The sequence below is a fragment of the Mesoplodon mirus genome, assembly GCF_964341445.2.
Source record: "Mesoplodon mirus genome assembly, chromosome: 6".
NCBI lineage: Eukaryota > Metazoa > Chordata > Mammalia > Artiodactyla > Ziphiidae > Mesoplodon > Mesoplodon mirus.
In genome coordinates this window covers 138,331,440-138,343,503 of record NC_138982.1, presented here as the reverse complement: position 1 = coordinate 138,343,503, position 12,064 = coordinate 138,331,440, and the positions used below count along the sequence as shown (strand labels likewise).

The window sequence follows — 12,064 nt, the reverse complement described above, 5'->3', positions numbered from 1 at the left end:
GAACAAACAGAAGATAAATTAAATGGCATAATATATCCTGACATGACACATCAATTAAAAGAGATTGGTTGAACGGATAAAAGGAATGACCCAGTTGTATGCTATCTTACACAAAACTCACTTCAAATATAACAATATGGCTTCCCTGGTGGCGCAGTGGTTAAGAATCCGCCTGCCAATGCAGGGGACATGGGTTCGAGCCCTGGTCCAGGAAGATCCCACATGCCGTGGAGCAACTAAGCCCATGTGCCACAACTACTGAGCCTGCGCTCTAGAGCCCGCAAGCCACAACTACTGAGCCTGTGTGCCACAACTACTGAAGCCCGCACACTTAGAGCCCGTGCTCTGCAACAAGAGAAGCCACCACAATGAGAAGCCCGTGCACCGCAACGAAGAGTAGCCCCCGCTTGCTGCAACTAGAGAAAGCCTGCACAGCAACGAAGACCCAACACAACCAAAAATAAATGAAATAAAGAAATCTTAAAAAAGATAAAACTACTTTAAAATATATAACAATATAAGTAGGTTAAAGGTAAAAGGATGAAAAAAGATACAATATGCAAACATTTTAAGAAAGCTGGAGTGGCGCTATTAATATAGGACAGAATAGACTTCAGAGCAAAGGAAAGTACCAGGGTCAAAGAGGGACATTACACAGCGGTAAGGTCAGTTCAACAAGAAGATATAACATTCCTAAATGTCTGTGCACCAAACAACAGAAGTGTAAAATACTTGAAGAAAGCACTGCCAGAACTCAAAGAAGAATAAGTACTGACAACTGTAGCTGAACTTCAACATTCCTATCCCATGACTGATAGAACTCCTAGGAAAAGTCAGTAAGGATATAGAAGAACTGAGCAATACCTTCAGCCAACAGGATCTAATAAACACTTGTAGAAGACTCCACTCAACACCAGCAGAATACATCTCATTACGTGCTCGTGGAACATTCACCAAGACTGCTTCACGACCCATGATATAACCGAACTTCAACAAATTTAAATCCTACAAAGAATGTTCTCTGACCATGATGAAATCAAACTGGAAATTAATAACAGAAAGATAACCAGAAACACTTGGAAATTAACAAACTTCTAAATTAGATATGGGGTGAAGAAGTATCAAAGGAAATAAAAAATATAAAGAAATGAATGAAAATTACAATATATCCGATTTTGTGGGATACAGTTAAAGTATTGCTGAGAGGGAAATTTATAGCACTAAATGCTTACATTATAAAAGAAGAAAGCACTCAAATCTATAATCCAAGCCTCTACCTCATGAGACCAGAAAAAGAACAAAATAAAACCAAAGCAAGGACAAAAAAGGGCATAATAAAACGCAGAAATAAATGAAACTGGAAACAAAACAAACAAAAATAATGTAGAAAAATCAATCAAATTAAATTGTGGTTATTTGAAAAGAACAAGAAAAGGGATAAACCTCTAGAAAGACTGACTAAAAAAGAGAGAAAGCAAATTACCAATATCAGGAATGAAAGAAGGGGTATCTCTAAAGACATCAAAAGGATAATGAGGGACTTCCCTGGTGGCTCAGTGGTTAAGACTCCACGTTCCCAATGCAGGGGGCCCGGGTTTGATCCCTGGACAGGGAACTAGATACCACATACATGCTGCAACTAAGAGCTCACAAGCCACAACTAAGGAGCCCATGTGCCACAACTAAGGAGGCGGCGAGCCGCAATTAAGGAGCCCACAAGCTGCAACTAAAAGGAGACCACCTGCCGCAACTAAGACCCAGTGCAACCAAATAAATAAATAAATATTAAAAAATAAAAGTGTTAAAAAAAAGGATAATGACATTTGAATTACTGTTTAAATGGGAATGCAAAATGGTACATCCACTCTGGAAAACAGTTTGGCAGTTTCTTATAAAGTTAAACACACATTTACCATAGAACCCAGTAATCAAACCCTTGTGCATTTATCCCAGCTTGCAGGATCTTAGTTCCCTGACCAGGGATTGAACCTGGGCCCTCTGCAGTGAAAGCACAGTCTTAACCACTGGATCGCCAGAGGCTTTATTTCTTTTTTTAAAAAATTTATTTATTTCATTTATCTTATTTTTGGCTGCACTGGGTCTTTGTTGCTGTGCATGGGCTTTTCTCTAGTTGCGGCGAGCGGGGGCTACTCTTTATTGTGGTGAGCGGGCCTCTCATTGTGGTGGCTTCTGTTGTTGTGAAGCACAGGCTCTAGGCGCGCGGGCTCAGTAGTTGTGGTGCACGGGCTTAGTTGCTCCATGGCATGTGGGATCTTCCTGGACCAGGGCTCGAACCCATGTCCCCTGCATTGGCGGGCAGATTCTTAACCACTGTGCTACCAGGGAAGCCCCTAGGCTTTATTTCTAATAACCAAAAACTAGAACAACCCATATGTCCATCAGGTAAATGGATAAATGAACTGAGGTATATCCACAAAATGGAGTATTATTACTCATTAAAAAAGATCAAACTCTTTATACACCCATGAACATACCCCACTTGCCTTTGGATGGATCTCAAAAGCACTGTACTAAATGAAAAAAGCTAATCTCAAAAGGTGACATTTACATAATACGTATGATGTATGATTCCATTTAAATAACATTAAAGTGATGGAGAACAGATCAGCAGTTTCCAGGGGTTAGGGCTGGGTGGAGGGTGTGACTATACAAAGCAGTGAGTGACTTGAGGGTGTCGCTCTGTAGCAAGGGAAGAGTTCTAAATCCTAGTTGTGGTGTTGGCTACAAGAATTTGTATGTGGGACACGTTCACAGAACTAGACACACAGACACACACACAAAGAATGCACTGTAGAAACTGGTGAAATCTGAAAAAGTCTCAAGTTGAGTTATGGTAATATTCCCACATCGATATCCTGGTTTTGATGAGGGACTATGCTTATGTGAGACGTTATCATGGGGTAAGCTGGATGAACAGTACACAGGAACACCAGATACTATTTGTGTAACTTCTTGTGAGTCTTAATCTACTTCGAGACAAAAAGTATTAAAAAAAAAGCGGTTTGTACACACGGGGCATATTTCATATTGATGCTCCAAATAAAAGCTAAATTCGTGAGATTATTCTTCAGCCAAGATGATCTATTTTAGAAGCTCTAATATTCCTTTCTTAGCTGAGTGATAAACCTTACAAGCTTAAGGAGTCCTGGTGAGCAGAGCCAGAGAAAGCCCAGAGCTAGAATCCCTGCACCACTGTCAAGGTTGCAGAACCTCGCTTAGGCTGGCCACATAATCTTGCTGAGCCCATTTCCCATCTGTGAAACTCACCTGCCTCAAAGGGTACCTACTAAAGAACACAGCCTGCTGCTGGCAGCCAGAGGGCTCAGATTTCAGTCCAGGTTTTGCCAGTTAGTGGCAACGCAGCTTTACGCAGGTGTTAATCTCTCTGAGCACAGGTATCCTGATGTAAAAATGGAGCTAATAAAGGACAATGAAGAAAACTTAAAAGATGGGAAGGACTTCAATGGACCTGGAATGAGTCACACTCATCAGCTTAGAGGGAACAGACTGTTCCCTCTAGACCTTTCTGATGCCCTCATCAGGGGCCTTTGTAGCCTGTCCTCCTTTCATCCTAGACAAGCAGCATTTTATCGTCCCTCCTGTTTAAAAAATAATTGCTTTGAGCCGATTTACTTCTTTGGAGATCAATGTAAAATTTATGTCACTACGAGAGCCAAGATGTAAGAAGCTGCTCAGCTCTGCACTGAGTGCATCAATCGACCTCTTCCAGTGCTACTTGATGGTGATCAGTTGGGGGTGAGGACCCCAGAGGAGAAATGCCAGGCCTTCCCCACTCCTGCCTCTTTTGATTTGGTCTCAACTATTCACCTTGGTGTGCAACTTAGGAGCTTCTGGATGCCTCCGCTCCCTTGACTGGGGCGTCACTGCTCCATGGGGCCAGTCAATGTCCCAAGACTGTCAGAGAACGTTCTGAATCCCATCACCCCAGGACCTTAGGGAAGCTGGGTCTATCAACAGTCCTGGGGACAATGACAATACAGAGGCAAGTGCTTGGCAAACTGTCAGTTAGTAAAAAACGGAAGGGGGTGGGCTTCCCTGGTGGCACAGTGGTTGAGAGTCCGCCTGCCGATGCAGGGGACGCGGGTTCGTGCCCTGGTCCGGGAAGATCCCACATGCCGCGGAGCGGCTGGGCCCGTGAGCCATGGCCACTGAGCCTGTGCGTCCGGAGCCTGTGCTCCGCAATGGGAGGGGCCACAACAGTGAGAGGCCCGTGTACCGCAAAAAAAAAAAAAAAAAGGAAGGGGGTAAACATGTTTACTTCTTCATCTTATTTTTTTATTTTTATTTTTTTTATTTTTATTTTTTTTGTGGTATGCGGGCCTCTCACTGTTGTGGCCTCTCCCATTGCGGAGCACAGGCTCCGGATGCGCAGGCCCAGCGGCCATGGCTCACGGGCCCAGCCGCTCCGCGGCATATGGGATCCTCCCAGACCGGGGCACGAACCCGTATCCCCTGCATCGGCAGGCGGACTCTCAACCACTGCGCCACCAGGGAGGCCCCATCTTATTTTTTTAAAACAAGGACTCAAACAGGTATTTTTATTTTATTTTATTTTTTATTTTTCGGCGGCCTTGTGTGGCATGAGGGATCTTAGCTCCCTGGCCAAGGATCGAACCCGTGCCACCTGCAGTGTAAGTGCGAAGCCCTAACCACTGGACCGCCAGGGAAGTTCACTCTACTTTTTCAAACATGTAGTATTAAAAAAAAAACCAAAAAACAGCACTTGAGCTATCCAAAGTGGAGGGTATTTATTTGGAGAAATTCCTCTTTCCCCAAGGGCCCCCAAACTATCTCCTATTTAAAGTCAGCATTATTCTGACTTTCATATATGTTGCATGTATATAATATTATGTTGCCTCTACTTCTCTCTCCCTCTCCGAGCCACGGTTTCTCAGAATTGGATGTTTACACCCTGCCATAGTCAGATTCTCCATACCACTGATTGAAAAAGGCCATTGTCTGTTCTCTTCCTGTTCTACACATCTAATAGTGTCTCTTTGGCTCTCTGGGCCTCACCCCACGTTTTAGGAGAGTGTGTGATGGGACATGGGGGAGAGAAGGCGCAGGTGTTTCTCCCAAAGTGAGAAGGCATGGCAAGGATTGTCCAATGCACTGCCTACCACGCTCTCCTGCTGAGAAAGCGAACTTCACGCTGCCCTTTTGGACCACTGTCTGATGGCCAGGTGCATAAAGCACCATCACAGACGCCGCCTGTGAACTAGAGGAAATGTGGTTCCCTTTGTTCTTTCTCCCCTTTAAATCCTGTAAGGATGCAACAAAGTTCAGCTTTGACTCTGCACTGAGCAAAGTCTCTGGAGGGCTGCCATCACCTTTAACGGCATTCCTGGTCACCCTCTGATCTAAGCAGCCTCCTGTTAGTAATTCAAGTAAGGATTTGTTAATATCTGAATATTCACTTTTATACATTTTAAGTATTCAAGACGTTAGGTCATGAACATCTCCTTACGTGCTTTACAGGCTGAAATTATGTCAGTAGAAGTATAATGGTATTTTCATTATTGCAAATATAAAATACTGTCATAATTAATACCCGTGAAAGCTGTTAATGTTTTTTTTTTTTTTTTTTTTTTTTTGCAGTACGCGGGCCTCTCACTCTTGTGGCCTCTCCCGTTGCGAAGCACAGGCTCCGGACGCACAGGCCCAGCGGCCATGGCTCACGGGCCCAGCCGCTCCGCGGCATGTGGGATCTTCCCAGACCGGGGCACGAACCCGTGTCCCCTGTGTTGGCAGGCGGACTCTCAACCACTGCGCCACCAGGGAAGCCCCCCTGTTAATGTTTTGACCTAAAATAATTAAGACCTTTCAAGTGGTTAATCATGTAGGGACATGGGCTGAGAATTAATACAAATATTTAGGAAAAGCACATGCTTTGTGAGCCGACAGATATTTATAAGAGCATTTTTTAAGAGGGTAGAGTAAGAGATTTATATCATAATTCTATGTGGAAACAACCTGAATGTTCAACTGGTGAACTGGTAAACAAATCACAGGATGGAATACTATAGATAAATAAAAATAAAAAGAAATAAGCTATTCATAAATCCAACAGAATGAATGACTCTCAAATACAAAAGAAGCCAGACTCAAAGGCTGTATACTGTCTAATCACATTTACATTTATAGGACATTCCAGAAGAGATGAAACTATATGAACAGAAAGAAGATTTAGTGGTTGATAGGGTCAGGGGGTAAGGGGAAGAGATGCCTTCTGAGGGGCACGAGTGAACTTTCTGGGGTGATGGAAATGTTCTGAATCTTGATTGCAGTGGTTGTTATGTGACTACATGTGTTTATCAAAATTCATAGAAATGTATAGCCAGAACTGTATGTAAATTATACTTTAATAAGTCTGAGCCCCCCAAAAGGATTTACACCGTAATTCTAATATCTGTAAAACTGTTTGTTATACTAGTCTTCATATTTAATACAATTCTTGAAAGCTTTTTTATTTTATTATATTCCATTTAGGCTACGTGTCTTAAGGAAAACACATTCCTGTTTGAGAGTTCTTTTGTATCTCGGAGGAGGATGAATTAAAACAGAATGCTCACTTTGCCAACTCAACATTTTATGATGGGGAAAAACCTTTAAAACCATGTATAATATCCACAATCATTCATTTTTGAAGCAGACAAAGAATACCACGAGTATGAAGAAGAGAAAAAACCGCTAAGGAAAAATCAGGTACTTCTCCAAAATCTTGCTGTGACACTGGCCTCACTTAGTATCTGCACTGCAGGAGGGATCCAGCAGGAGACAGTGCTGAAGAAGCACTGCCAGAAATAACAACAACCTAATAAAAACTAATAGCATTATAGGACTTCTCTGGTGGTGCAGTGATTAAGAATCCACCTGCCAATGCAGGGGACACGGGTTCGAGCCCTGGTCTGGGAGGATCCCACATGCCACGGAGCAACTAAGCCCGTGCGCCACAACTACTGAGCTTGCACTCTAGAGCCCGCGAGCCACAACCACTGAAGCCCCCATGTCTACGGCCCGTGCTCTGCAACAAGAGAAGCCACCGCAATGAGAAGCCCGTGCACCACAACAAAGAGTAGCCCCCACTCGCCGCAACTAGAGAAAAGCGCGTGCACAGCAACAAAGACCCAACACAGCCAAAAATAAAAAAATTAAATTAAAAAAAATTTTTTTAAATAGCATTATAATAAATTTTTCTCTTGCCTTTTTTAAAAAAATAAATTTATTTATTTATGTTATTTTTGGCTGAGTTGGGTCTTCGTTGCTGTGCACAGGCTTTCTCTAGTTGTGGCGAGCGGGGGCTACTCTTCATTGCAGTGTGCGGCCTCCTCACTGTGGTGGCTTCTCTTGTTGTGGAGCACGGGCTCTAGGCATGCAGGCTTCAGTAGCTGTAGCACGTGGGCTCAGTAGCTGTGGCTCACAGGATCCAGAACGCAGGCTCAATAGTTGTGGCGCACGGGCTTAGTTGCTCCACGGCATGTGGGATCTTCCTGGACCAGGGCTCAAACCTGTGGCCCCTGCATTGGCAGGCGGATTCTTAACCACTGCACCAGCAGGGAAGTCCCATAATAACTGATTTTTTTTTTTTGTGTGTGTGTGTGTGTGTGTGTTACGCGGGCCTCTCACTGTTGTGGCCTCTCCCATTGCGGAGCACAGGCTCCGGACGCGCAGGCTCAGCGGCCATGGCTCACCGGCCCAGCCGCTCCACGGCATGTGGGATCTTCCTGGACCAGGGCACGAACCCGTGTTCCCTGCATCGGCAGGCGGACTCTCAACCACTGCGCCACCAGGGAAGCCCAATAACTGATTTCTAAAACAAAGTTTCAGATTTACTGATATATTTCCAAAGTTCTTCTACAATCACCTCTGCTGAGTACTCATTTAACGTCTGACCATTCTGCCAACACTTGCCCTGGGCCCCTCTGGTTTCCAGCCATGTTGGCCACTCTGGGTCTGTCTCTTTTTTTGGGGGGGGGTGGGCTTGGGGGAGGGCAGGCCTTCTTACCTTGGATCAGAGGAAGGTAAAGGTGGTACTGATCAAGTTCTCCACTTAAGACAGCAAAAGCCTGGCGCTTTAGCAGCATGGCTTTCTGCTCAAAACTTGAGAACAGTTTTAAAGAACTGCTCTGCATACCTGGAATAAATAGAGCAAATATGTTCCATTTAGCAAGAACACTACAGTGAGAGGTAATTGATGAGAAATTCCTACTATTCCTATCTTCCCTGGTGAAAGATCATGATCTTGATTAAGGGCATGTAGTTGTTACTCAGGTATCTACATTTATAAAAAAGTTCTTATTTCTTTCATGACACTGAATGATGGGGTATTTGAAGAGGATATGAGGTACAGGGAAGTACTCCTAACCAATTGTGGTCAACTTATCATTACTTTCAAAAGTATTTTCTCCGCGATAAAACTGCAAAAAAGGTAGTTAAAGGCATTCGTGTCAATAGACTGGAAATAGGAAGGCTCATTCACGTAGTCTTGACATATCCTGCACATCACATTACACTCTGTGGCTGAAATGGCACTAAAAAAGGTTTGAGCTGGGCTCTGAAATACGTGGTAAAAGCTGATTGTGACCAAAAGGAATTGGTCCTTTCAAGTGTGACTTATGTGCACATAACAGAAGAACTTACTCATTAAATCTTTAAACATTGTTTTCTCATGAGTCAGAAGATGGTCAATAATGGACTTCCAACTGGATAGTAAAAAAAGCAAAATTAATTAAACATGCAAAGGGTGACAGACTGATTAAAAGCATCAAGAAAAGAACATGTCCCTTTAAGATCTATTAAAAACTGCTTTCTGTAAAGTTAGTGAAAGGGATGAATAGTTTTTATATAAGGAAATGTTAAGCAAAAGATTTCATTTATAACCTTAACATAGGGAATGAATAACATAGGGAATAATGAATAATTTCCAGCTCACCATAAAAGAAAACACAAATTGTCAAGGTACCTTGGCTTTTGCAAGGGTTGCCCTTAAATGTGTTCACACAGATGACGTCCATACACTTGTGTTAATGGAAGGAACTGGGGTTGTGAAGACAAATACCACTAGTTCTCAACGGGCTCCCTGCAGTGCAACAGGATTACAGCCATGGCCGCTGGTGGTGGCCGAGCAAACCCTCAGCCCATATAAAAAAGCTGACCAGTCTCCACCGCCTACCCCTGCCGTTAATGAAGACCTGCTCAGTCAAGCCAGGCGCAGAGTTACGAGGGGTTCTGTTGACCTCCAAGAAAAAGGCACAGCTACTTCATCCTGTGCCTGTGATTCCACGGATCTCCACTGCCCGCGCAGAGCCTGGCCAGCCTCAAGGTCTCAGTGAGGACTCGGGGAGTGTAAGCCGAGAAGTGGGATAAGGACACCGCAGTGTCACCATGGAGCCCTGTCATCTTAATGCTGGTCAAGCATTTTGTGATTACAAGATAAAGTAGTACTAAACCAAGTACCACTGGAACCCCATGCAATGCTCTTTAGGAAAAATATGCTCTCTTACTTGAAATTCTTCTCCTGGTTAAAAAAAGGCACCTTTGTAGTTTTTAGAAGACTTAATTCTGTTCCCAGAAATACACAGTTAACCCGTGAGTGGTGTCCTATGATTTGGATTGATGCTCGCTCTGCTGCTATTTCAGGAATGAGAATTAATTACAGAAATCCAAACACTTTTCCACTTGAAGATCCAGGGCATATTTTTTTATCAGGACAGCATTTCTTACTGCACACAAGAAGTGTCCATCTGGAAGAAGGCCGGGTCCAAGAATAATTCCAGGACTTCTTTTTTCCAGGCTCGTTTCGTGTAGGCATAACCGCTCAGAGAGCTCAGCAGCTGGGCGCCAGCCCGGAAGCTGGGGGCATTGTAGGCACTGAAAAGGGGTGGGAAGGGGAAAGGGCCAAGGTCAGAGATGGTGCAAGAACCCCGCTGGACACATTTCCCATAAGCTATCTTTCCACACGTGGGTGGGGTACAATGGAGAAGGTGGCGTTACCTGTGATTGCGTAAGTAAGGAAAAACATAGTAAAGCAAACGTGAGATCAACGGCACCGCTTTCTCCTTCTCATCACTTCGATAAACCATGTCCAGGAGGGATGCCAGAACCTAGAAGAAGAGGACCGCAAGAAAACGGAAATCTCCTAAAGCAGGCGGCAATACAAAATTTAGTCCTTGGGGTATATACAGCCTAACAAGAAAACTCCACGGGGCAGCCTGAGGCCAAGACTGGCTTATGAACTCACCCGGGACGGTGCAGCCCGTGCGCCCTGGCCCCTGAGAATGAACGCCCTCGCAAAGCCTCACTTCTGTGGGGGGGATGACAAGCCAGATGCATATGTACCTCTGCCAGGAGGGAGAGGGCTTGCACACTGTACACCGAAGGAGCAGACGCGGACACCATTGCTGAAGCGGCGGCGGCAGCATCTGCTGAAAGAGGCGTGTGTGTTTTCATCAGGACAACAGGTCACCATTTATGCCCCCAAAGCATCAGATGAACCTGAGTCATGAGCTCCTGCCCTTCACACTGACTCTGTACGTACATACATGTGTGTTTTCATCAGGACAACAGGTCACCATTTATGCCCCCAAAGCATCAGATGAACCTGAGTCATGAGCTCCTGCCTTTCACACGGACTCTGTACGTACATACATGTGTGTTTTCATCAGGACAACAGGTCACCATTTATGCCCCCAAAGCATCAGATGAACCTGAGTCATGAGCTCCTGCCTTTCACACGGACTCTGTACGTACGTACATGTCACGTATTCTTCTCTGCTAACATGTTCAACTTCAGCAACTAAGAATCTGTTTTTTTTTTTTTTTTTTTTTTTTTTTGCGGTACACGGGCCTCTCACTGTTGTGGCCTCTCCCGCCACGGAGCACAGGCTCTGGAAGCGCAGGCTCAGCGGCCATGGCTCACGGGCCCAGCCACTCCGCGGCACGAACCCGCATCCCCCGCATCGGCAGGCGGACTCTCAACCACTGCGCCACCAGGGAAGCCCGAACCTGGGTATTTTGATCAAATAAATCAGCACCAACTCACTGTCTTCCTACCCGCTTCTATTCTCATCACCATTTTTGGAGCTTCAACATCCCCTTGGATGATCCCTCTCACATCCTGGCCTCTGAGCCCCTTAGTCTCTTCTTTTCCAGCAAGCTTTTATTTTGTTCCAGCTCAGCCAGCCACTGTCACCATCATACCCTTGACCTCATGAATTTCAAAGTCTCCATTTCCAGCACCCTACCGTGACCACTTCTTACCTTTCCTGCTCACTTACTCCTGGAATGCTGCTCTGACCATTTCCTGAATCCTTGCACAAGCCTCCAAACCCCTGAGTTCACCTCCTTAACTACCCGTCAGTCCCCCCAGGTCTTCACTTCTCTATCTCCCCACCCACACCCGTGGTCTATCATCCACCTGCGAACATCCTTAACTTTTTTGCTTCTCTCTCCCTCTGAAGCACTCACCTAAAAAATGCAAAGCTGGCTAAACCCAATGATTGCCTATGCAGTTCTATGCAGCTAAATGCTCTGGAGAAAACCAGACTACTCTGAAACAGATCTCACTTTACTTCATGACTGTGCAACTCAAAAATGACCTGATGCTACTAGATAACCCTCCCCCATGTCCCTCAGCGCTGTGCTGGCTTTCCCAGGCTCCAACATAATTCTTTCACCTCCTTCCTCCATAATCATCGATACCTGTCCCTCCTCAGCTGGTAACCCCATCTCATATTTCATTGAGAAAATTAATGCAAACAAACAGAAACGCCCTCAGTTTGGCCGCTATGTGTTATTAACCTGGCACATTTATATCCGTGTTCTCTGCCTTGTCTCCTGTTTTGATAGACATGTTCCTGGCTCCTGTCAAAGAATGCTAATTCCATTTACGATATTAATCCTGGCCCTATGGCTGTCGAAGACTTTGCTTTCTAACTATCCTTTCGCTCTTTGGTAATAATTTCTTCCCCTCTGCTGTACTATTCCATCACCATACAAATATGCTTTGGTTAACTCCAATTGA

The 12,064-nt window shown here is 44.7% G+C and overlaps 1 protein-coding gene across 8 annotated transcripts in view; it reads right to left on the bottom strand.

The window, feature by feature from the left end:
- Positions 1 to 12,064, bottom strand: part of DOP1B (DOP1 leucine zipper like protein B) — a 109,563-nt gene that overhangs the window by 7,746 nt on the left and 89,753 nt on the right. For 5 of the 8 annotated variants that reach the window (XR_014294349.1, XM_082624590.1, XM_082624591.1 and 2 more), the window contains exons 28-32: positions 10,381 to 10,466; positions 10,036 to 10,145; positions 9,766 to 9,912; positions 8,683 to 8,744; positions 8,048 to 8,176 (exon numbers count right to left, since the gene is read on the bottom strand). Coding sequence is in view for 7 of the 8 variants with exons in the window: in XM_082624590.1 (XP_082480716.1) it covers positions 8,048 to 8,176; positions 8,683 to 8,744; positions 9,766 to 9,912; positions 10,036 to 10,145; positions 10,381 to 10,466 (534 nt within the window). In the remaining variant the exon portion in view is untranslated. The remainder of the gene's footprint in view (positions 1 to 8,047; positions 8,177 to 8,682; positions 8,745 to 9,765; positions 9,913 to 10,035; positions 10,146 to 10,380; positions 10,467 to 12,064) is intronic. The other 3 variants (XM_082624592.1, XM_082624594.1, XM_082624596.1) reach the window with 1 other exon arrangement.